The 26,401-nt window shown below is 40.1% G+C and overlaps 1 protein-coding gene across 3 annotated transcripts in view; it reads left to right on the top strand.

The window, feature by feature from the left end:
* The window catches only part of DSCAM (DS cell adhesion molecule), a 440,015-nt gene that overhangs the window by 239,980 nt on the left and 173,634 nt on the right, over positions 1–26,401 (top strand). For all 3 annotated transcript variants that reach the window (XM_027635014.1, XM_027635020.1, XM_027635030.1), the window contains exon 4: positions 21,249–21,395. In XM_027635014.1, the coding sequence (XP_027490815.1) occupies positions 21,249–21,395 (147 nt within the window). The remainder of the gene's footprint in view (positions 1–21,248; positions 21,396–26,401) is intronic.

Raw genomic sequence — 26,401 nt, 5'->3', positions numbered from 1 at the left:
TAATGGACAGACTTACACAGAAGAAAGAGGAACATGTGAGCACATCTTTGAGAAAAGTTTCCCTAAATAAGGACGATTTCTGCAAATTTAACGAATTCTGACTTGTCTTGGAGTTTTAACACCACAAATGCTATTCAGAAGTGTAATGGATCACCACACAAACACAGAAGCACTGGTGGGGCAGATTTCCATGCACTTGGGACCTAAAAAAGACACAGCTTTTCGATCAGACTAATGACTTGGAAGTGGCTTCAGGAAGAGTGCTGGTAATCGCATTTGACGGTCGGAATTGATGGCTGATGGCTTCTAAAGGGCAAAGCACTGGAGTGATTTCAGGGAGCTTTTAATAATGCTTAGCAAATGATCAGGCTGCACAGTCAATCACTTTGCACATGCCAATATTCTTTTCCCCCTCCCAGGAAGCTCAAAGCGTAGGAAAAAAACAACCAAACCCAAACTCAACCGAAAGCGCAGAATCGTGTGCTTAGTCAAGATAATCCCAGTGCCCAGAAGAAAGACAAGCAAGAGGTCAGATTTAAGGAATAAGCTTGATCAAGATGAGGAATAATTGTAATTTGCACTTGAGGCTTGGATGCTACTTATGGATTCTTCCAGGATCCAATTCTGTTTGTAGTTACACCAGGGTAAGTTTTAAAGCCGGCTAAATCCTAATTCTTGGCCAACATTAAGGAAGACGCAATCAAAGAAGCATCACCCAGCAGAAGGTTGTTGAGGAATAGACTCCAGTTTCTGCTTCTCATCTGTGGGTGCAAAGTTTGCATGATTTTTCATGTCCTTCTCCTCTAGGGACAAGTGGTACAGCTTGTGGAGAGCTAAAACCCCTTAAAAGTAGGATCCACCCCTTCTCTCTTCTCTCTCATGAGGTCTGGGAAGAGCTTTTTCTCTTTTTCCATTCAGTTCCTTTATGAGCAAAACTTCTTGGAGCAGCTGAAAAACCAAACCAAAGTAGGTCAGTGGCTCCTCCAGAAGATGCAAGGTCAAGAATATTTAAAACATTAATGATTTCTGAACGCCTCCAATTCAAGATGACTTGAAATACTCAAACCACAATTTTTAGAAGTCATAATGCTCACCAGGACACCAACTTAATTGTGTGCATTATGACTATTTCATAGCATGCTTTGCTCTCACAGTCTTAGTTCTAACTTTTTAAGTTCCCTGTTGCCAAGAGCAACATTAGAGAGACTTGCAGGTACTTTATCACCTGTAGGGAATGGTTTGGAGAACAGGACTCAGGCTACTCAGCACAAAGTAACTTTGCTAATATATACAACAGGTAATAACATTTTCATTTCTCATGTGTAGAAGGTAAGGAATTTTCCCAGTAGCAGAGATCAGCAAATTGGAGCATTGCCATGGAATGAAGTCTATTATTCGCTCACCTGTGAACAGATGAGCCCATTTTCTGTCTTTAAAAATCAGCAGGACATGACCCAACTTTGTGAGTCATTATTGCCCCCAACTTATTTAGATGAGGGACTGCTGGGACATTACGTATTAATCCTGACTAGTACCTTATAGTATTTAAATCTTTTTGTATATTTTTGCAGCTTTGTTCTGATGATTCTGAGGGTGGAGGACTGTTTTCTTCCAGAGGAAAGGCCACCAAGAGGTTTCCTGGGTCCACTCTAGATTTCAGTTTTCAGGAAACTGATTGTGAATATTTTTTGGATGTGAGACAAAACCAACAAATGTTGTCCAGGAATTTCTTAGGAAACTTCAGAGTCACTTGGTGTTATTGGTTTGTCTGAATAAATATGATCTTTTACAGTCTGGTTTTACACATTCTCTGTGTCTCTGGAACTTCAAGGAAACTTGAAGAACAAGCCTGTGTTTTGTTGTATTTGTAATTTTCTGAGGTTCACATTTACATTCTGGTGATGAGATGCTGTAATTTCTACATCATCTCACGTTCACCTGCATTTTCAGCAGATGCAGTGGCATTAATCATTCTTAATCAATAAATGTTAACAGAAGGGGTGGGAGTAGGCTGGAAATAAGTTCTAACTTCCTCTTGTGGTAAAACTGAGTTTTTAAGAAGAATACTGGTTTCGTGTTCCATTAATTTTATTTTTTGAGAGCTGAAGCATAGGGTCTTGTGGACATGAGGAAATTATTGTGGCTCCTGACTTCAGGGTCCTGTTTTCTGGCAAGATGTTTTACACAGAGAGAATTTAAATGAAAATCAGAGGAAGAAGAACCCTTAGAATTTTCTTGTACAAATAACCCTTCACCAAATTATTCCCTGCTGTCATAAAGGCAGTTCTTGAGCTGGTTTATGTTGTTCTTACCCCTTTCTACCCCTAAGACCAACACTACCCTACACCAGCTGTCTCATGGGAATCTCACTCTTTCTCTACTTGCCCAGAATTTCCCTTCCTCCCTGTGATACAAAATAAATAGTAAATTCTTGTCTTTCCACATTTCTCAATTGGCCCTTACAACAGTAAACCCAGCACATCAGTGTATGTTCATTTTGTGTAATCTTCAAAGTTGATTTACATTTGCTTTTTGGTAGTTTTGTTATTGTTTGTAGTGGTAGATTTAAAAATAGTAAGAATACACTCCAAATTTTTGGTTTTGGAACAGTTCAAAGGACAAGTTGTTTTGTTGGTCTATTGATTATATTCCTTGAATGACAGTCCTTCATCTTAGTCTCCTTTACATATGCACCACTTGTGATTAATATTCTTTATTCCAACTGCTCCTTAGAGGTGCCCACCTGCACTAAGAGCAGGGAATGTAATACCTGACCAGCAGAAATATTCTTGTGGCCAGTTTTTTTTTTTCAGTGACACTGTGACAAAAATATCCACAGTATCTAAGGTGTAAATTGAAAAAAAAACACAATGGTTTTCGCCAGGTACAGGTTCCATTTGTGGTTTGACAAACCCTGTAGTTTTGCAAAGTGAGATGGAGGGCATGAATAGAAATATTAATTATAATCCTTCTTGTACATAAACTTCACAGTACAGTCTTCCTGTGAAGACTTTATACTTAATTTCAAGAAATACCAAATAGTTTAATTTTGTATCTTCAGGGTGCATCACTCTTAACTTACTGCAAACAAATGCAAGAACTATGTAAAATGGATACAATAAATGTCAAATTAGACATTCAGTTTTTCTGTAAGAAAGTGAAGTTCCTCAACCAAGTTCCAAAAGGGTTTTGTCCTTGTAATTCCTTGCACGGAACTGGAAAAGAGAAAAGAAAGGAAAACCTTACAAGAAAGAGAAAATTGATCTTTCTCTTTATTCCCAGCTGTGAAACTTTCCATGGTCAGGAACTCAGTTAAAATGGGGACATAAAAGCAAAAAGTAACTGCAGAATTTAGGAAAAGAATGACCTGGGTCATCAAGTTCCATTCCATGAACATAAATACATAATACTGAAGAGTTCTCAGAACATCTATTCTTAATCTCCAAAAAAACCCCCCTACAAACTAAAGAGCACACTCTGAGCACTCCCTGAGTTGGTCTTAAAACATTTGGTCTACAGAAGGCTAAATTTACCAAAAACAACCCCAAACCAAAACCCAAGAAGCAACAAAGCAAAACAACCAACTCCAAAAAATATGGCACAGCGAGGAGGAGGGATGAACAACTGATACCCTACAAACTCTACGGCAGGATAAATAAACTTCCAGGTGACACCAAGGAAAGGAAATAACCCAGTGGGCCTTGCCAGTCTGGTTGGTTCCCAGATTAGGAGACTGCCCATAATCCTGAACATGCAAACAACAGATGCCAACTAAGCACTTTAGGTTTTCTGAGCCTTAGAGAGTTGTTGTTCTCTGCCCATCACCAGCTCCGTGCTCAGGAGACAACAGATACTCAAAGAAGAGCCCAGGGGAAGAAAACCTCCTGAACTCTAAAATTAATGATCTGATCTGAATCACAGGATCAATAAAATATGATACATGCACAGAAACTTTAAGAAGCACCAATTTTTTGCTTGAATTCAATGCCCAAAACTTCACGAAGCCACAGATTGTGTTACAGTCACTGCCAGTTCTCTTAGGCTCCTTGGAACAAGTAGATTTCCCTCATGCTCTGTTTGGGAGGCTCTCCATCTTCTCCCAATCTTCTAATCTTCTTCAATTGTCTAGACTAAGTTTCATTAATGGATGATTCAAAGCCATTAAATCTCATTCCAGTAATGTTCTTTAAGTTGAACAATTCTCTCTCTCCGTGGTATATACACCCAAACATCTATATATTGTTACTTACTGTAATATTATTATTGACACATTTATTGCTACCTTTATTTTGGCAGCCTAAATAAACTGACTTTTTAAAGTTCTCTCTCAAAAATAGGTTCTCTTTTTCCCTTAGCCCTTACAGAGATAATTTTTAATTCTGATTTTGAATGTCCTTTTTGAAGGAAATCAACTTGGATTACAGATGATATCCTGGAGGAGCTATTCCTGCATCTTATTCAATTGTATTAGTTTTATGTTTAACCTCTGGGTTACTCTTAAACTGAGAGGAAAGGGAGAAGGAGTGCAGACAAGGTGGAGGAGGGTGGGTTCACATAGTATATTCTGCTTAAATTATTCCTACATAAATTTGAGATAGATAGTAGACTGAATTTCAGTCTAATTTTAATCTCTGGGCTGGAATCAGTATTCCAAAATATTTTCATTCTCAGGTTCTTTATACCAGAGCAAGGACAAAAAATAAAGGAGTGATTTCATAGTTTCAAAATTAAGCTTTTCCGCATCCAGGGCCAATAATCACAGGAGACATCAAGGATGCTTTTGAGAAAGGGAATTAAGCACAAAGCACTTCTTTTTATTTGCACTCATTCTCACAGAGACATCTGTGACCGCTTCACAAAAAAAGTGAAGTGGACCAGTGTGGAAAAATGAGCAAAATGTGGCTTTATATTAACACAAAAATGACTTTTAAGTTGAAAAAGAGAATTTATGCTTTTGTAATTCTGAAAGAATGAATAGTAGGAGATCATAAATACCTCTGCTAATTGTCTAGTATAAATTAGGCCCTAATCCAGATTGAAGGCAGGAATTACAGAAATTAGGAGGAAGACTGATCTGGATCTAAACTTAACATGCATTTCTCACCCTGATCCCTCCAAGTCTCCAAATAAATTGTGTTGAGGTTGTATCACATGATGCTTGGATCAGGCTTTCAGCACCTGCTGAGAGCAATTCTTACTCTGTGAGAGCAAATTTTCCTCTGTATGGGAATTCTCATAGGAAAGAAAAATGTTCTGCTTTTTTTTTCCTAAACAATCTTTTAAACTGCTTTGACCTCCCACATTTGTGTGTGGAATTTACTGTAGAGTTCCTATGCCCACCTTGCAATTTCTGCTTGAACTGTGGTACTTTTGTGAATACCCCATTGCTTGAATTTTCCATCTTCTGTCTGTCCTCAGTCAATTCTGTTTTCACCTTCTCATGGGGTAGGAAGTTATGTCTTGACCAGCTAATTTAAAAGTCTTCTCTCTCATCTTTCAGGCTATTTTCACTCCTCTTTATCAGCTCCTTTTTCATAACCTAAGGTCTTTGTCTCTTTAGGCTACTACTGCAAAACTGGGCTTCCAGCTCTTGATTCATTCTTGAAGCTCTTCCCTGAATCCTCTCAAATTTTCAATATCGTTTCAATGAAGTGATATTTACTTTTTTCCCTGATTTCCTTTCAGTTTCTTTGGTAGAAAAGGTTTCTACAAACAGAGCAGAGAAAGTTATAAAATCCTCATATCTGTTTTTTTCTGAACTAAAATGTCAATTGTTTGCCACCTCTCTCTTGCAGCTTTGAGTTCCACCCCCAGCTTCTTGTGTCTGAGTGATTTTCCCACTGTTAACTTTAATTCATATATTATACATCTCATCCATAATTTATCATAAAGAAGGACCTTCTATTATTTATCACCTGCATGATGAGGACATGCATGTGCACACATGCATATATAGGGGTATTTTCTTCCATAAAACTAAAGATTACTGTATAAATATTTAACAGGGGTTATAGTCTGAGCAAATATTGCTCCTAAAACTTTTTAGGAAAATAATGGTTTTCAGCAACTCTTATATGTACCACAGGGTAGAGTCTGGTTAGAAACAGAATGTTATTTGTTTGAAAGGAAGAATTAAGGTAATTTAAAATTTTTATCATCATATTAAAGGTATTTCTACTTCGATGTTTCCCAATTTCTTCTTCAGAACTTATTGTCTTTTAAGAGCTAGTACTGACCTTAAACATAAGTCATATTTTAAGAAGAGAGGGTTTTTTTTTCTTATAATTAAGCACTGGAGACTGTTTCAGCTCTATATGTGTTACAGTGCAGTGTTAGGCTGGGTCTAAAATACAGTGAGATGACCAGGACTGTCCTGAACAATCACATCCTTTAATTTAAGTGGTATCTGTTGTCCAGAAGACAACCTATCAAACAAACTTTAAAACATGCACTCCTTGGTAAGTCAATCTTCCTATATAGAGTAAAACTCTGTGAGAATTTTGTCTGAATAAGGGGAGAGCCAAGTCTGGATCTCACGGAAAATGTTTGTTATTAATCACTGAGCAATCTCAGTTTCCCCAAGTGCAGTATAACAACTGTAACCACAGTTCTCTGTAGCAAATACTCCTTCAAAACACAAAATCAGCACTTCACTGCAAATGATTAACATTTGCAGACCCTGGGCACTTAAAATGGTGCTCTTTCCTTCTCTTATTAGAAGAACTTTAGCAAACAGAAGTTACTGGGTACCCACTCTTTCTTTCCCCCGAGTGTGGGGAGTGATGGTGAAACAAGGATTTATTGTACCACTGACACCTGAGGGTTGCTGATGAGGAAAAAGGAGTATCTGAGCTAAAAGACAATGCTATGTTGAATTCATGCTTTTTAACAAATTATGCCCCTGTTAAAAATAAATGCAGATTATGTTCAAAATGGTGTTAATCACCCAGATTACCTCTGAATGTTCAGGTGCTTGCAGTTTCTATTTAAACAGGAAATTGCTCTAGGAAGAGTTAGCTAGAAATGATTTCAAATTAAGTGAGAAAAGAGTTGGCTTGATTTTGATTTTTTTTTGTTTGTTTGTTTTTATGGTAGGAAGAAGTTAATAAGTGAATATCTGTTACCTTTGGTCATGTCACTGTCTTTCCCCATCCCTGTTTTTGTTTTTTAGATGGCTGCATCTCTATGACAGAAATGAAAAGTACTTTTTATAGAGAGCAGGCAGGCTTGGAGTACAGAGTCCTGTCCACTTAGGTGAGATCAGGTCTCTCCTTTAGCCCCTCTCATCTCATGGAGGGTTTTTTCTGCAGGCTCTGCCACAGAGGAAGAGATAACCAGGTAATAGGAAATAAAAAAAAAGTGCAGAAGAGTTTCAGCTTTAATATCTCATTTTGAAAGATTAGGTGAAAGCAAGTCAATGTAACAGGTTGGCCACACAATCAAATCCCATCTAACCATTCACAATTAATTATTCAAGCCTGTCTTTGTGCTCCTGTCAATTTGAACAGAAGAGCTGTCAGCTGGTGAGTCTCTATTGAAGACCAGCCTCAGATCGTTATTATTGAGCTGCCCCTTCCCAGACTCCCGGGCCAGAGCTACTGTCAGAAAGAAAAAGAAATGAAACGCAGGATATTGACTTTTTGGATCTATGGGATATTATTTATTTATTTATTTTCCTCCTGCTTTCTGTGTTCTTCGCCCTGTGCTTTGCACGACGCTCCCTTTTGCTCCAGAAAGAACTTAAAAAGTCCACGAGGCTCAATTTACAGGGATTTGCATGTATGTTCCACCTTTTTAATGGGAAATGCTCCAGGGGAGGGAGATACTGTGTCTCAGCTGTGGTCATGGCGCAGAATTCAAATCCTCAGGTCAGTGATACAAACTCTTGGGGCTCTGCCTAAGAGGATTGGAATGAGGAAAAATTGGCTTTCTCCCAGGAGATAAAGACTGTGAACTATGAAAGCAATAATGTTGACCCAAATAACAGTTGCTCAAGAGATTGAACCAGTGAAGAATTTGCTTAGAATAAATGCCATACAGCTGTCAGATTTTGCCACGTTAATTTTCTTCTTATAAGATTCATTTATGGCTGTTCACATCCCTAAGCCATTGGCTTCATTGTACCCAAATTAAAGTTGAGTATCAGGAAAAGAGAAGAAAAATAGTTTTAGTTCAGAGCTTTTTCTTCATTACTTTTTTTGCTGCCTAGTTTTGAAAAATAGGGATAATTATTTTTAAATGTTCTTATCTAAAGTGACACCAGCATTTTTTGAATGCTCACATAAAATGTCTAAACTGCACTGTATTTTCTCAGGAGAAAGAAGTGCATCAAAACAAATTGGGTGAATATCCTTACTTTAGATTAATTTGTCAAAAAAAATGAGTACTTATAGACCTTATGCATTTAAAGGACTGTGTGCAGAGAGTCACATCTCTTTTTCAGGCAGCTGACATGCCCAAGTAAGAAAAACAGACCACTGGTACAGGGTTTTAAATCCCTTTGAAGCCACAGTCTGGTGGCTTAAAGAAGACACCCATATATGGTTTACAGATCTCATGATCCTCCTCTACTTTAAGGTGTATTTTATCACCATGTGGTAATCATAGAAAATCATGGTTTGGGTTGGAAGGGACCTTAAAGATAATGCAGTCCCACCCCCCTGCCATGAGCAGGGACACCTTCCACTAGCCCAGGTTGCTCCAAGCCCTGTCCAGCCTGGTCTTGGACACTTCCAGGGATGGGGCATCCTCATCTTCTCTGGCACAAGAAGTTCCAGTGCCTCACCATCCTCACAGTAAGGAATTTCTTTCTAACATCTGACTTAAATTTCCCTTTCAGTGTGAGCCCATTCCCCCTTGTCCTGTCACTGCCATTCCTGATGAACAGTCCCTCTCCAGCTCCCTTGCAGCCCCTTCAGATCCTGGAGGGTGCTGTGAGGTCTCCACTCAACCTTCTCCAGGCTGAACTTTCTCAGCCTTTGTAGGGGAGGTCCTCTAATTCCCTTATTAGCTCTGGGTTTGCTCCAACAGTTCCATGTCCTTCTTACATTGGGGGCACCAGAACTGGGCACAGTATTGCAGGTGGGGTCTCACCAGAGCGGAGCAGAGGGGAGGCTCATCTCCCTCAGCCTGTGGCCCACACTGCTTTTGCTGATCCTCATGGCAATTCCCTGAATGCAGTTGCTGTTGTTCTACACCTACAGTCGTGCAGGAGGCTGGGGGTGTGTGTGACTTACACTGTGCACCCTCAGACAGGAGACCTGCACTGACCGTGGGTGCAAAGGACACACTTTACATTCTGCACATCTTGGGTGGACTGAATATGCTGGACCTGTGTAACCTTTTCTGCCAGGCAACTTCATGCTCCTTGGAATATCTGGGAATGCAGGAAAAGTAAATTATGTAGATCTTCCTGTATAAACATGTTTGGCATGCTCAAGGCCATCTGTGCCTACATCATGTGATGCCAACAAGGACGGTCACTCTGTGACTCAACATGGTCTTCAATGGCCTGTGGAGATAAAGCAAGAGAGGATGACTGCTCATAGGGTCCAGGCAATGTCAGTCTGCATCTGCTTTGACATATTTATTTTGTTTTGTTGGTTTGGGTTTTTTTTTCATTTGTTTGGTTTTTGGTTTTGTTTTTTTTTAGACTGATGCTGTTTGGCCTGAAAAATAAGTTTCAGAAGTGGGAAAAATGCTTTGTGTGACTTTCAACCTAAAGTCCAATATTTAGAATATGAGTTTGTGGCATTTTTTTTTTCTTTCTAAAAGACCTCTGTTTCCTTAACATTCATCATTTAAAAGATACAAGAAAAAAACCTTATAGTCACTCTGGTTGCTTAATAAACACTGCAAATCAACCAGAAAACAAAGCTGTGAGGGCTAACAAAATAGGTGCTTTTTATCATTTGTAGAGCTAAATGTATCTGTAATACAGGAAAAGCTCAGGAAAAGCAGAGGAATGTTTAGCACAACTTGGCTGAAACCTTAATCTGGCCAAAGACTGTATTTTAAAAACAATTTATTCTGAGGTCTTCACACAAAATGAGCACTGGTGTAAACAAAACAAGTACAGAGCTCTGGTGAACACTCATGGAAAGACAAGAACAGGAGTAACATTTAGCTCATACACAGAGCTTTCCATGTTCAAACTGTGTCCTTGTTGTGCACCTACAGAAAGGGTTGAATCCTATCTGGCAGGTCTTCAGGCACAGCCCATAAAATGAGGAGTAAGGAAGGATGTTTTTGTGCTCAAAGCCCAGAACTGGGATACGGGATTCCCAAATTTGCCACAAACACGCAAGTGAACTTTAGGCAAATCAATTAGCTTTAGTGTGCCTCAACTTCCCAATCAAATAAAAACAGGTCAAAGATGATAATTGTCTGAGAAATGTATTTGGGCATATTTGCATAATGTTCCTGATATCTGGAGAGGCTTCTGTGAGCCTGTGATGATTCTGTGAGCAATTCAGAGAAGGCAATAAAAAAACCCTCTGAAATACTTCTATTTATTCTAAAGGAATGATGCTTGTTGTGTTTATAATGTGCTTCCAGTCTAAGGGAAGCAATAGCACAGAATCACAGTAATCTTTATGAGATGGTCTGGACCTGTACATCCCTCTTAGTTTTGTCTCACATAGATCTTTGAAATTAAGTTGGATTGAAATACCCCATAATCTTGAATTGATGCCCAGCATAAATTGCAGTGTGAATTTAGTCCACGATGAAAAGTTATATTTACTGAACCCTTTTTGTTGTTAAAAAGTTTACTTTAACAAAGATGACAGCAAACAGAAAATAAACAACATGATAACCACACATCTCCTCACAAGATTATAAGTCTTGGTCAAAGTGTTTCTGATTACTGAGAAGTTATAAGAATTATAAAACTTTGTAACCCACAAAAAGTTATGTTAGAGTGGAAATTGATGTGTGTGAGAGAGGGCAAAGTAGAGGAAAAGTAGGTATGGTTAGAGGAAATTGTGAAAAATAGTTTAGTTTTCAAAGAGCTGTTGAAAAGCAACTCCACAGACTTAACAGCACTGTCTTCTTCAAAAAGATAGAAATGTACATCATTAGTTGCTTTTTTCTTCCTTTTAAAAATTATTCACTGAACTCTTTCCCCAGAGGACTGGCCAAGAGTCTCCAGGGGAAACTATTTTGTCTCTAGTTCCTAGTGGCGTTTCTTCCTCCCACAGTGAATATTTTGAATATTTTTTGTGCAAACAATATAGGTTTGATTTTACAAATTGAGCAAGGAAGATGCTAATTCCTTCCCATGTCATTACCTTAAACCCAAATTAACTTGTTTAGCTTACCCTGATTTTGCACTCTCAAAATAAGTAATTAGATAAAAATACTACAGTAGAATGTACCGTATGAAGCTTTGTCTCTGCTGCTGCACATGCCTTAAATAAAAATTCTGAAGGCTCAGATGTCTTGTGAAGCTCTGAATAGATCTTTTCATGAAAGGCAGTGGGTACAGTTATAAATTCCTCAGAAAGCTGTTCCTTCAGGTTGAGATGCTTCATTACCTTCCCAGCTACCTGCAGAATAAATGTGGTTAAACATGTGGGGCCACAGAGCTGCTCTAATTAACGTAGAGTAATATTGATTATTTGCAGTTAGTCAAAATAATTCTGCTGCTGTTGGCACTTGTAATTCTATGTGTGCCAGGCTGTGATTTATTCTGATCATACTGTCTATAATACTTTATATTCTGGGCATACAATGACTTCTATAAACTATTAAGGTGCACGTTTGATGATGGTGACATAAACCAGCTGCTGTTCAGGCCAGAGGAGATGGAGGTTTTCCTTTTACCTGACAAGCTTGTGTTTAAATTTCCATGCAGATGGAAGGAGGGATGGGTTCTGTTCCTTGATTATACAAAGAGCAGAGCATAAGTTTATTTGTGCTAAGCCACCAGTCAGCTCCGGGCTATTTATTTACGTGGGATGCACCAGCAAAAGCTTGAGGGAGAAGATTTTAATCCTCCAGACAGCTCCATATATCATGGGCAAAGCTGAATCCTCTTTAATCAGAGCCCTTAAAAACTAGCTGGTGATTTAATATTATCTGCTTGCTTCCTAGCTGAAAAAAGGAAAGCAGATTCTGCAGCAATGTAGGCAAGGACTCAAATAATCTAAAACTGTGGTATTAAAGAGTATGGCAGTTTTACGAAATATCCTGGAGGACTGACAGTTAACAACAGCAGATAGGGAACTGTAGCTGCCCATGCTTAATAAATTCATGGAAGATTAAGAGGGGGAACGATTAAATATAAACATTATGTGATCGGTCAGGTTTATACTATCCAATCATAAAATAGTGACAATTGACATAACCTGATCTGTGTACACAAAAATGCAGCTCCTGCATCTAGTTATGCTTTATTTAAAAAATAAAAAACCACATATTTATTCCTCCTTTATAAAACTCGAACTCAGCATACCTAAGTGGAATTAGTTTGGGCACTTGGCATGAAACACATTTTTGTGGTCTCAGAAACATGAAGGGGGCAATAAAATGTGTTCTGATTTGTATGATTTGCCTGACAATCTCATTTTCAGGATGGCCATGATCCTGGTACCCAAACTTATTCAGAAAATGGTAACACTGCACATGTAAGAGCAAAATGCTCATATGACTTTCTGTATTCTGAGGTTACAGAAACATAAATTAACTCACGTTACAGTTGAATTTAAAGCAGCTAAAACCATGAATGCAGCTACCACCAGCGTTCGGGACCTGCTGGATTTTGGAGCACTGTGTTCAGGCCTCTTTCTGTCTCCATGAGAAACCAAGAGAGTGCCAGAGCTCTTGCTCCTGTGGTAAAGCTGTGAGTGACTCAGCAGATAATCTCTCGCAGCTCAATTTATACAGACGAAACTGCAGCTCCATTTCCCTCCCGCCTCATTTTGTCTTTCTGTCTATTTTTCTTAATTATTATTAGTTTTGCTTTATTTTTGTGGGTTTTTTTCCTTTTCTTTTAACTTTTTTCCTTTTCCTTCCTTCCTCCTTTCCTGCCTTCCTCCCTCCCTCCTTTTCTCTTCCAATTTTATTCACCTTGTAGTTTCTATAGGCAGGAAATAGGCAGGTTTGTTGTAATAATTCATATAAAACATCAGTGGAAATCTGGAAACTATGGCTGTGGCAAAATCTCTAGTTGTGAGACAGTAAGCCATTTGGGAATGGAGAAGTAAACCCCACAGTAGCTAAATTTCTTTAAATCCATTTTCTCTGGAGCGATGCAGAAAGACATTGCTGTTCCTTAATATTCCTCAGAGATAAAGGTGCCAAAATGATAGCAATTTTGTGTTAACTGTTTTCCTCGTGAGTCTTTTCTACCTTGAGTTTAATTCTGGGGGAAAAAAAAAAACAAACAACAAAAACCCACACAACAAACAGAAGGAAAAGGGAAAAACAGTGGCTTTAGAAGTGAAGGAAACTTCAGGCTTGCAAGCTCAGTCTTATGATAGAGGTATATCCCTGGGAGCTTTGAGGAGCCTGGAATAACAGATCAAATTTGTTAGCAGCCTCCTTTGCCTTGGACAACCACTTCCTATAGCTTTTATGCTTTTTTTCCTTTCCTTGTGTCAGGAAAAAATGGGAAGATCTAGGATCTTGGTCCTCATGAATAACATTGTACCGTGATGGTGCTCGAGTTATCTAAACCCAGACCAAGGAGAGACAAAGACCACGTAATGAATATTAAGTATTTGGTTCTTCAGCAGGTTTGTCTGAAGGGTGGAGGTGGTAACCCAAGGGAGGGATAATTTGCTTGTAATTAAGAATGTTCATTACCCTTGGGCTGTAGGGCAGTGCTGTGGTTTCCTCCTGGACATGAGCTGCAGGTTGTTTCCCAGTCAGGCAGAGGGGCAGTGGGGCAACGTGCTCCAAAGGTGTGATTTTTGTGGAATGAACATCAGTGTTATTCTCTGTAAGGAGTGCTGGCAGGGCCTGTGAGCTTGGCTACATCCCATGAGGGGGAAGTTGTGCTGCTTGGAGGAGCATGATCATGTTTTGTCCATCTGCAACACCTCCTGTGAGCAACACCCCAGGTGTCTCACGTAGGTTGGGTACATCGAGTGACGCTTAGAAAAGTGAAATCCTTTCCTCCCTCTTTCCCTACGTGCCTGTCCTTCCTCCCCTAATCTCTGGGCTGTGTAGCAAAAGCATTCACAGGACTGTGACTTCAGGGCACAGTTTTTCCAGCACATTTTCCGTGCCCAGAGCAGCAGATTGTTTTGCTTTGAGAGTGATGCTGTTGCAGTGCTGTAAAACTGAGTTATAGGTTACTCTGCTTGGGCTCTCTGGGGAGGTCTCTCCCCTTTTCTGCACAGGTCACGGTAGAAACTTGCTGAGCAGAAGCTGTTCTATCCAGTGGAGGTGGCAAGTGCTGCTGATAAGAGTTTATTTGTTCTATATTATCGTTTGGCACACGATTAGATCAGCCATCTGTTCTCTTAATTTCGATCAACCCAATTTAGGCTGCAATAACATAATGCCTTTAGATGTGTTTCCAACAAAGTAAAAATCAAATATGATTTTTTAAAACCATCCTGAGGATAATGTTACCCCCTATTTAAAGACTACCAGCATGCTGGGGGAAAAGGGCCTGATTAAAGAATAATTAACATCAAGGTTTTAAAATATTCTCGTTTTCATACACGAATATTATGCACTAATTCGACAGGAAAGTGTTCACATTTTCTTATGAATTATACATGAGAACAATTTCACATAGGAAACCTAAACAGAATTATTTTAACTTATTAGTCAGACCTGTAAAATTTTATTTTAATCTCTGATATTATACAGTCTAATGGAAAGCATTAAAAACCTTACATAAGAGCAATTTCGTAATTGTTAATGTGACCTCTTCTCACTGAGAGGAACAATTTGCTAATGCAACTCAACTGTAATGAAGTCATAGGTTGTTTGGGGCACTGGTCAGCAGATAGTTAAAGGAAGGGTGTGTGTCAAAAATGTCATGAGATTTGGGGCCCTTAGTTGGGGTTGGTCAAGCCTAGACATGATCCAGTTTTCTCCACCTCTTCCCTGTTTGTTTTGTTCAGGAGAATAAGACACATCTCCTCGGGATCTTACTATGTATCTTCAGGTCAAATGGTTTGCTGGCATCTCAGATGAAGACATGAATTTAAAGTTCCAATTAGTGAGTGAGATTTTTTTGAGGGAAGTTGTTGATAAAACATGCAAACTGTTAAAACATTGGCCAATGGTGATACGGGCTGGTGAGCTGTGTAGGGAGATGGGATCGTGGATTGGAACCTGGAGTTTTCCATACAACTGATATGAATATGATACATAATGGAGGAAATCTATTCTCTGAGTCCATGACTCTGGAAAGGAGACCACAATTCAATGAATAACTGAAGCAAGTTAGCCCTGATAAGAGGAGGATTTCCTGGATGGGTAAGTTGAAGAAAAATTTGTATAGAGGGGAGTGGTGACATTTTACATTCACTACAACCAGAACCATTTACTGAACTTATGGGCATGATTCAAACTTGAAAACTAACTTCAAAAAGGTGTTGAGGAAAAAAAAAAACCTACAGGAATATTTCAAGATATGAATAATTCACAGGAAATGATTTAGGAAGTTCAATCTGTATAACTAATTAAGGAGAAGGATGGTATAAGAGGTAATTTCCTCATGTTCTGTAAGTACTTAAATGGGCAGAAGATTTCTGACTGCAGAGGAAATCTGTAATGAAGGCACAGTAAGATCCAATAACTGGGGCAAAGGCAGATGGACCCAAACAATGCACTAACTTTCAAAAGTGAGAATAATTAACCACTGGAATAATTTACCCGGGGGTATCACATGCTCTCCTCTTACAAGAAATCTTTAATCATGACTAATGTCTTTTTAAAAAACCTATAGAGTAACTTCCAGATATGGACTTGGTGCAGGAGTTAACGGGGGGAGCATGAAAGGTGAGAATAAATGACTCTAATGGCCTTTCTAGTCCGTGGATCTGTATAATTTGTTTCTGGTCTCATAGTGAGGCAGTTATGTGCTGGTGACAGATGGGATGCTGAAGAAAGAGTTATGGGTTCTATTCCCTGTTTTTTTCACTAACTTGTGTACATCTATCCATGGATCTCAGTGAGCTTCTCTGTAAGACATTTAAATGTTCACAGAATCACAGAATGGTTTGGGTTGGAAGGGACTTTAAAGACCATCTACTTCCAACCACCTGCCAGAGCAGGGACACCTTCCACTAGACCAGGTTGCTGAACGCCCAATCCAACCTACCCTTGGGTTTAAATACTATTTTTAACCAAGTTTAATGCTATTTTAAGTAGCAATATATTTCTATGCTTGCCTGCACCACCAGGGCAAAAGGTACTGAGGGTTCATGGCAGCCTTTGAACTCTTTGAATGAGACACATATTCCAGGTATTGGACCAGGTTGTCAAAGACCCCAGGCACTGAAAGCCAAAATAGATTTCAATGTCTCTGAAAATCAGATGCTGAAATTATTATAATCAAGTTTTCAAGGCATTAACACAAACAGTACCAAGGAGGAATAATAAATGGGAATTATGAGCTATATTTTGACAGTGTTCTTTTTAATTGCTGTGAAGGAGGCTTCTCTGTCTTCCTGTCTTGAAGCCTGCTAACAGCCAAACAAACAAAAAGCTTCAGTTTATCTGAAAGGATGTTTCATTAAAAAAAAAAAAAAAAAAATCTTTACTTGGCATGTTAAGTAGATGAGCCAAAAAAAATTGGGCTTTGTTACAGCAAAGCGAGAGCGATTAAATTAAGAAGAAAAAGCACTCCCTTGGATCAACAGGGCAATGAGAGGCTGTCGATCCCCATCCTGCTGCATTTCCAAACACTTTTTGAAGTACAGAAGGCAGAACACTCAGCACTTGGGCTTTGTCACAGCTGACAGCCTGTCTGCTTTAATGAAAATGCTCCCCGTTTAGGAGCTGACAGAAATTACAGGCACTTCCCCTTTTATTTCCCTGTCATCTTTTCTGTCTCAGCAGAAGGAGGGGTTGGTTATTAAAGCATTACATAAGTATGCAAAATATATTAAGGAGAAGAGAGGAAAAGGCAAAGCTTTAGCCCTGCAATTATACACAATGTCTGATGGGGAGAAATGTGGGATAACATCTGATATGTGACAATAACTATTTACTTTCAGTTATCTTTAAAGAGGGTGAGGCAAAAAATCTCTAGATAATGCTTTAAGTGAAGGTTTTATTATACTAGTGCCTGAGTAATTTCCAGGAGGAAGATGATCTAAGCAGTGTTAGATAGCTCAAGTATGTTCATAACTTCTCTAGAAAATACAGCAAGATAACACAGAACAATTTCTTGGCTCTGCACAGCTTTCAAAAACCTCTTTTATTAAGTGGCAGGCTTTTAATAAGTGTGCCCACTGTCACAGACCCAGATGTAGCACTGTATCTGAGGAAACCTTCTTCCAGGGCTGAGAGGGAAGGCTTCACTTGCAAATATAAATATAAAAATCAGTACAATGGGATCTGGAAATAGCCCACAAATCTGCATATATTCATCAGCCTGACAGTAGCCACTCCACATCCTCATCCACATCCACAGTCCACACCCCAGCTGTGACTCCAGAGCAAATATTAGCAGCAATAACATGCGCAAGGTAAAAATACTGACAAAAGTGAGCTTTCAACAGTTTTAAGGGGAGCTCTGAATTTGATCTTCTAACTTAATTTGTGACAGTTATTTCATTCTTATCCTGAGAAGAGTTACAGATTTAATTATTAATGATGGCCTGTTTAGACCACCTCTCAAAACTGTGCAGAGGATCTGAAAATAGTGAGAGCTTTAGAAAACCTTAGAGAAAGGACTTTATTTTTAAGCTTTGGCCACATCTGTGTGATCTCAAACTTGTGTGTACTAGGAGTCTCCAACAGTGAGACTCTTTGCAGAAATGGAATTATGTATATTTAGCAAAGGTTAAAATGGACCCCAGAAAAAGAAGCTCCTGGAAGCCTTTGTACAGGGAGCACATTTCTGCCTCTCAGCTGTTTGGGTTCCACTCACTTGACACAAATGCACAGCATGTGCAGGTTTACTGGAGGGACCAAAACAGTCACAACCACCCCATTAGCACCTTTTTATGTGTTCCTGGTCCTGTGATGTGAGAGCAGGCAGCCACGCCGGCACAGTTTGGTGAGGGGGTTACAGCCCAGCTGGAAAAATCTGATTTAAGTGTGGATTGGGCTGCAGAGGACAAGTCTGCATGGCACACAAAGCAACCTGGCAGCCCTGCCAGCAGAGTGGCATTGCTGTGGGCAAGCTCACGTCTGTGCTGTCTGAAATGCAGAGCTGGTTAATGCTCACACAGCTGGAAACAACAGCGAGAAGAGATTGCCTTTGCTGCATCCCCCAAGTAAAGCCCTTAAATGTGATTCCCATCTCCTGAAGCTGTCATTTTATGCTGCCCACGGAGCAGAAGGGAGACAACTGTGCTTCAATTACCTGTGGTTCTTATAACATATTCCTTGGCAAAGGTAGGTTTGCTTTATGAATATTTCAGGAGTGCAGAAGATGCTTGTGACACCAAAGTCAAACAGCTCGTGGTTTTCACACCAAAATCCTAAATATCCTTCTAACTTAAAGTTAAAGGTAAAGACAAACCTTGTTAAAGGGTACAGATGTTCAGTATCACCATATGATGAGAAGAGAGGGTGGCACAAGTGTTTATGAGCAATGTAAACAAGGTTCTGAGTAACTGAGTATATTTGTGAAAGGAAAAGAAAGAAGCACTTAGAATAGGACACTACATTATATCCAGGAGTTATATTATATTGTATTGGTTTAACTTATCACTACTAACTGTCTGTATCATTTCATCCAAACATTGCAGCTAACTATTAAAATAATAGATGTAAGATAGCTTTGTTTTTTTCATGTAAGCTTTTCAGTGCCATGTTTCAGACATCTGGCTGTGGAACTGAGATAGGATTTATTCAGGTGCTTTTCCTACTACACTCTACAGTGCATTTTTCACAAGCCTTCTGTGTGCAAGCAATTAAATTTTCACAGGCATGTGAATTCAATGTGGCTTCTGTGTAAGAAAAAACCTCCCTAGCCTGTAAATCTGTAAATCCACCTAGGCTGGAATATTGAGGTGAGGAGATTGCTCTTGCCATCCTGTTCTCCCTCCTCCTTCATGTTTCCTTGCCCAGCTCTTCTCCTTTATCACTGGGCAAGTACCTCAACACCTTCTATTCCTCCATTATTGTGATTTATTTTCACAGAATCATGGAGTCACTGAGGTTGGAAAAGACCTCCAAGATCATGGATCCACCCTGTGCCCCATCCCCACCTTGCCCCTCAGCCCAGAGCACCGAGTGCCACAGCCAGGCCTTCCTGGGACACCTCCAGGGCTGGGGACTCCAAACCTCCCTGGGCAGCCCCTTCCAAGGCCTGACCACCCTTTCCATGAAGAAATTCCTCCTGATGTCCAACCTGACCCTCCCCTGGCACATCTTTAGGCCTTTTTACTTTGTCCTGTCACTTGTAACCTGGATGAAGAGCCAGATAAACCCCCCTGGCTCCCCTCTCCTGTCAGGGAGTTGCAGAGAGGAATAAGGTCCCCCCTGAGCCTCCTTTTTCTCCAGACTAAACAACCTCACCAGTTATTTAACCCTGGTGTGGTTATTTAATATTTCAATATGCATGCAAGGATGGGAGGGGTGGGCTGATGTTGCTTTATTCAATATTTTCTGCTCTAGGGGTCAGTCATGTCCTGTGACATTAAAAGCTTGTTAATTTTATTCCCCATTTCTTTTATATTATGGTTTAAAGGAGATTGCCCTCTGTAATGATACCATTTCCTTTCTGTCTTCTCTCTGTTGGATTGCTTTCCCACTGATGCATTTGGGAGCAAGCATCCTGACTACATTTAATTATTAAAAAGTCATTGCTCAAATAGAGCTCTGAAGAAAAGGAATTATTTCTTACTGCATATTACTGAATATTAGTTCATAATGGGTTTCATCTTTGTGTACTCTCTCCTCTAATTCTGGAGCCAGGTGTATTTTTTTATACATAGGTACAGGTATTTATATTGTGAGACCTACCAGCTACTAGAGAAAAAATAGAAGATGTAAAGAAAAGAAAATATATTAATATTTTCTCCAATGTAAGAGTTTTAGAAAAGCACATACAGCTTAGACTACAATATTTTTAAAGTGGAAAGATTAAACAGGTGAGGCTCAGGTTTGCAATGCATTCCAGACACATTACTTCCATTTACTGCATTATGGGAAAAGCTTCAGAGCAAACATGTACGTGTAGATTTCAGGGATTTTTGTGTCCTTGCTTTTAGAGTGGGCATTTACAGCAGAACAGAGGCACTTCTGCAGGTGTCACATGATCCAAACTGCACATGTGACCATAAAAAAAAAATGTATTTGAAGGAAACTTAAACTATATTACTTTCAGTTTGAGTGAACGCTGGGAGAAATGCTGACCACGAAACATTTCAGTCTTGTTCAGTTTTAGGGGGCAGTCACTTTGTTTGGCTTAATTTTCTTCCTGAAACAAACTTTTCTGCGTAAAACTAAAAAAAAAAATAATCTTTGGATTTTAAATGATGCATCCAGTGCTGATTATTTAAGCCCTCCTTTTAGATGCAGTCTGTCTACCTGCTTCTCTGATCACAGGCTACAATATTGTCATATTATTATGTATTAACTCATCATCTGCCGGTGGCTCAGCCATAGAGTTCTTGAGGTGCAGAGGGAGCTCAGCCCATCCTGCTGAGGCCTGGAATACATGAACCCACAGGAACACGGGCAGGGTGGGGTGGGAATGCTTGCAGGTATCACACATGTGCCCAACCTCACTGTCTTTCTAACACCTACAGCTCTGCTGCTGAATTGCCGTCACGTCATTATACAATATTGAATTAAATTGAAATCAATCCATTGGTTCTTTACACTGTATTTTACTTCAGATGCCTCTTACATTATTCTTCAATTGTGACATAGACCATGGCCCATTTCTTTCTTTCATTTCTCACCTTTTCCTTACAGATTCCTACCTTTCTGGACATGAAGTGCAAATTAATACCTTTATATGCATTTGCAATGAGTACTTATTAAGCTTATAATTGGCAGCTTCAAGACTGGCCAAAAAAAATCTTTGTGACCCTCTGTGTCATCCACCCTCCAGTGCAGCAGATATTTTAACCACTGCCAATTTTCATGTCTTCCAGGACCTAGATTTCTCATCACATCCACGGGAGCCTTGTATATTTTAGACGTACAGAATGAAGACGGGCTGTACAACTACCGATGTATCACAAGGCACAGATACACTGGAGAAACACGACAAAGCAACAGTGCAAGACTTTTTGTATCAGGTGATTCTTTTCTGTATCATGCTAAATGAAGTGTTGTGTGTGCCTGGTGTGCTCAGCTGGCAGGGCGAGTTCCTGTGCCTTTATGCACTAAAACCCACTTTCTCTGTCAAATAGAAGTGGTGAGCTGAGAGCTGCTGCAGCTGGAAAAATAAAATGCCCCACTTTAAAATCCTTTCGTTCTGTTTTTCACCTCCTGTTAGATGTATCCAGAGAGCCTGTAGAGTGCACTGGACAGTATGGTGACTTTTAGTAGGTTTAGAGTAATTTATGAAAGGACTGTGGATGGGATTCATCCCATCAAGAATAGGCTTGTTCAGGGAAAGTATCTAATCACCTTGATTTCCCTGTTAAGAAGAACCAAGGAAAAGGAAGACTTCCAGGGGTAGTGACCTGACCTATTTCAGCTACCCACTTTGGGGTGAGATGAGTTGCCTCACAGTTCCTATTTCCCTCTGTTAACTATAGCAGGAGGTCAGGACCTTCATTTGGCTCAGCTGTAGATACTTCCACTGCGGGAGTCTCAGGTTAGGAGAGGTGCATTTCAGTCCTCTTTTTCATCCATCACACTCTTACCTTGGGGAAAACAGTGTGTTCCCCTGCTTGCTGGAGGGATCTCCAACCAGAAGGAGAGTGTGGCCCGTGCCAGTCCACCCAGGCTGCTGCAGGCAGGCAGGAGGGTGAGCTGGTGGCTGCCCAAGCTCAGGACTCAGAGTCCCAAGGCAATATTTGTGCACCAAATGGGAAAATGAGAAGGTAGTTGGGATATTTTAACTTTTCCTTGAAATTGTAAATCATCTCCTGATTGTTTTGTGTGATGGACTGTTGGGTTACACACACCCACCCACCAAATATTTTGGGGTATCAGTACAGTGCTGCTCCAATCCCAGCTTCTCCCCATTTTGTCTAATTGAGAGAAGGTACCAGAGACGACCCCAGGTCTGAGTCTGGAAGTTGCTCTCAAACACCTCTGTGTAGGATTAGCACTTCTCCATCCCCCCCTTCCTCTCCCATATTTCCCTGTGTTTGCACGTGAGCAAATCCAGAGTTGTTTTCCCACATCCACAGAGCTCACTAAGGCTGTATCCCAGATTTTTCTTTCTCCCTGTATCCTTGCCTTGCAGAAAACATGCCCACCATCCCTCTGAAAGCCCCCCTTTTCACTGTTACTGAATTTCCCTGAAGATCCATCAGGGTGCAGTGACCTTCCCAACCTGACAGTCACTGGGGTCATTCTCCTTTTGACCCTCTCCTGTCCTCTTCTGGTCTTTTTGTCAGAATAAAACTCTAGTGATTAGTCCCAACTTTCCATCCCTCTGTTGGGAGCCCTAAGGGAGGCAGAGGTGAGCACAAGGTTTTGCATTAATAACATACTTCCTGCCCTTCTCCAAAATGGTCACTGTTGAAGCATTTTGGAGTCCTCTGAACACACAGGTCCAGTACTTAAATATGCTAATGATAAAAAAATGGTGTGATTGATCAGGTTAGAATCACTTACCAATCAGATCCAGGAGTTTCTTCCTTTCCTGTGGGTAAAACTGCTTTTCCCAGCAAGGTGAAGTAGTAGTTTTCCTGCACAATAATCTGCCTGCTTTGGTCTTATAAGGGTAGGCAGGGTCCTATCCTTCTGGCTGGCTCCATAATATGGTCTGCTTCCGAATGATATCATGCTAAGGATGAGCCAGTGGTAACATAAATAAAATCAGGCTTGTTGTATCTTGGTTACCACAGGAAAAATTCCAGTTATTTCACTGAACAAAAGGGGAAAATGAAAGCTCTGTCTTGTTTGCAATTCAGGACAAACATCCTAAAAGATGTGCTCTGTGTGGAGTTGCCTTTTCTATTCTCCTCCACAGACCAAATCAAAATAGCAAATTTGACCTGTGTGTAATAGCTGGCTTTTTTAATTAAATGGGATTAATTATTCTCAATCAGAGCTAGAATGGGCTCTGATTTCCAGTCCTGTTAATCTACTGAACAAGAGCAGCAATCATGGGCAGAGTTTGCCTCTTAATATTTCTCTAACAGGTTTTCATTTTTCTTTACTGGAATTTATATTTCCTTTAGGAACCGAGATCAGAGAATCCATGAACATGGTTGTGAAAGGTATACTTGCATGCCTGCCTTTTACATCCACATGTGTTCCTCACTTTTTGGGGGATAAAACAGTTTGTGGTGGATATTGATCATAGTCTCTTGGACAAGTGTTTAATAAAAGTTAAGCTTATCGATTTAAAGAGTGAGAAAGGTAATGTAGAGATAATAGCAAATACACATGGGAATAATTAGTGTGGCTATGACCAAAGCAAATCTAATGTAAGAACATCTAGAAATCACATGGACTTCCTAAGTAAAATTAAAAACAAGGCTATTAACATGCAACAGAATATTCTTCTAATACCCATTATAGTGTGCTTTTCCAATAACAATTTTGTCCTGCCATGAATCCCAGCTCCCAGATTCTTTACTGCTTTTTAACCTCCATACTCTGAAAAATCATTATGATTTTTGAAAGCATAATGAGTTTCTTCCTCTGTCCTTTAAAAAAGAGCCACAGTGGAATATTTTAGAATAGTATTTTGCCTTAGTTTATTAACCATTGTCCTTGCTAGAAGTCCTTTGCACTGTTATAGCATAGTAAAATAGTAATTCAAAAGCCAATACCGTATATCACAACTGGGTTATCTTATTTTGCTTTTTGCCTCATTGCAGGTGATTGTAAATGAATCCTGGGATTTCTTTTGTGGCTTTTTTTTTTTTTTTACTGGAATATATCACGTGTAGGAGCTCTAAATAAGTTTGTTCCAGGGACAACCCAAAAAGATGTTTTTACTGCCCATCTAAATATAGAAGTACAGGGTGCAAGAAAGCAGGTCCTTGGAATCATATTTTGTGTATCCCTGAATATATCTTAAATACCTCCTCTATAAGGACAAGGTCAAGACTTCTGAAGTACGTAGGCAAATCCAAATTTAGCTGTTCTGCAGGTGGGACTCCAGGCTGACCTTCTGCTGCCAAGGCTCAGTTTGAGAAGGGACAAAGTGACATAAAGTGAACCTGGGAGAGGACTCTGTATGAGTGGGAATGCACAGACAATGCCTTTAAAAGCCAGTTCCACTCTTTTATTATTTAATTATTACTTTCAACGGAAGAAATTGATTTCACCTTCCTAAGAGCCAGAGCTGTAATTTCTTTCCTGCTCATGGTTTTACTCAGTTAATTCCTCAGGCTGCAGGGAGGAATCTCTGCCCTGGAAGCAGAGCTGCCTGATGACCCAGGAGGCGAGGAAGGAGCTGGGTAATCAATTAATCAAATTGACATTGGCCTTCCCAGTAGCGTCCTGGCAGATTGTGCTGCCACCAAGCCAGATACAAACAGCATGGCAAGCTCAAAAATATAACACATCCTGTTGCCAAATGTGGGCCTCGAGGCCACTGATGTGTGCAAAATCATTTGTTTAACTACTGGCTGACGCGTTTCTAATGAGACAGACAGGACATTGATGTCAACTGGATGTGGTTCTGCCTTCAGTGGCACCTAGAGAGCAGAGGGACCTCTGCTGTCACCTTTCACTGAACTTGGCATTTAGGGTTTTTTATCCAGATATTCACGAAATAAATTTATTTATTCTATTATCTCACAATTTTGGTTTCTGGATTGATGGCGTAACTCCCGTAGTGCATTGAGCTATTTGCTCTCACCTCCCAGGTGTGGCTGCAGTTCATGGAGATATATCATGGAGGTATATCATGGTGAGATATTCATGGAGATATACCTAGGCTACTTTTAAACTAACTAGCTCAGGTGCTGATTATGCTGTTGCTGGAGTATCTTGAATTAAGCATGAACTGCTCCTTTAATCTCTCCAGCTCCTAAGAGGAACCTGCTGCAGCTGCCCTGTGAGCAGAACCTGAGTTTGTTAAGTTAAGGACCACTTGAAAATGTCAAAATGGTTGCAGTCACGCCTACACCCAGGCAACTATGATGTAGATACACCCAAAAAGAGATCAGTGTGTCAGATAGGAGCTGATCATCAAGTGAAGTTTCTCTGTGAGTCAGAAATATCTTAGCAAAGTGGGTGCGTGTGATGAGAAAACGCTTTGATGAATATTTGTTGATTTATTGTTCAGTATTTATGTTGTAATAGCTCCAGGAGGGGCTTCCAGCCCACTGCACAAAAATATAAATCATGACAATTTCAGCCTCCAAAAATTTTCAAACTGAAAAAAAACAAAATCCCAAACAACGTAGTATTTCTGGTGGGGTACATGCACCTCTGGTGAAGGCAATCCTGCCAGACATCTGTGAGATACATAAATATATACCAGGTGCTTCACAAGTGTGTTTGTCTGAGAGCTGCTTTTGTCAGCAAGTTAAGCACCGAAAGATGCAGGATTAAGCTGTTCTTGTCACCTTAAGTTCTTGTTCCAGAGAAGAAGAAAAGACTTGTCTGTCAGACTGCAGACAGAAATTCCTGTGCCTTTGCCCATTTCTCTCCTGACAAGGGAATAAATTGCTCCTTAAATTCAAAGCCTTCAGACCGCTGAGAAGGGACAATGTACTGTCTTCAACCTAGAATAGAAGTAGCAATAATTGTTAAAGCAACACATTTCTGGCTCTGATAGGGAACAGAAAGGATGACCAGCGAAATGTTTGCCACCTGGAAAAAATCCAGTGAGAGGATTTCCAAGTAGTCCTGAGTTGCTTTAGCAGCATGTGCTGCTGGATCCCAGCCACCACTACTGAGCTGTTACAGACTGATGGCTGGGTCAGAGGGGCAAACTGTAGTACCCAAAACACTGAGCTGGTGAGTCAAAAACTGCAGGAGAAAAAAAAATCTCAGAATATGCTGAGTTGGAAGGGACCCACATGGATCATCGAGTCCAGCTCCTGGCCCTGTACACCACGAGTCACAGCGTGTGCCTGAGAGTGTCATCCAAGTGCCTCTTGAGCTCTCTCAGGCTTGGGGCTGTGAGCCTGTTCCAGCACTCAACCACCACCTAGTACAC

The sequence above is a fragment of the Corapipo altera genome, unplaced genomic scaffold (genome assembly GCF_003945725.1).
Source record: "Corapipo altera isolate COAL_440 unplaced genomic scaffold, ASM394572v1 0, whole genome shotgun sequence".
In the NCBI taxonomy this organism is placed as follows: domain Eukaryota; kingdom Metazoa; phylum Chordata; class Aves; order Passeriformes; family Pipridae; genus Corapipo; species Corapipo altera.
This window is presented reverse-complemented; position numbering and strand designations above follow the sequence as displayed.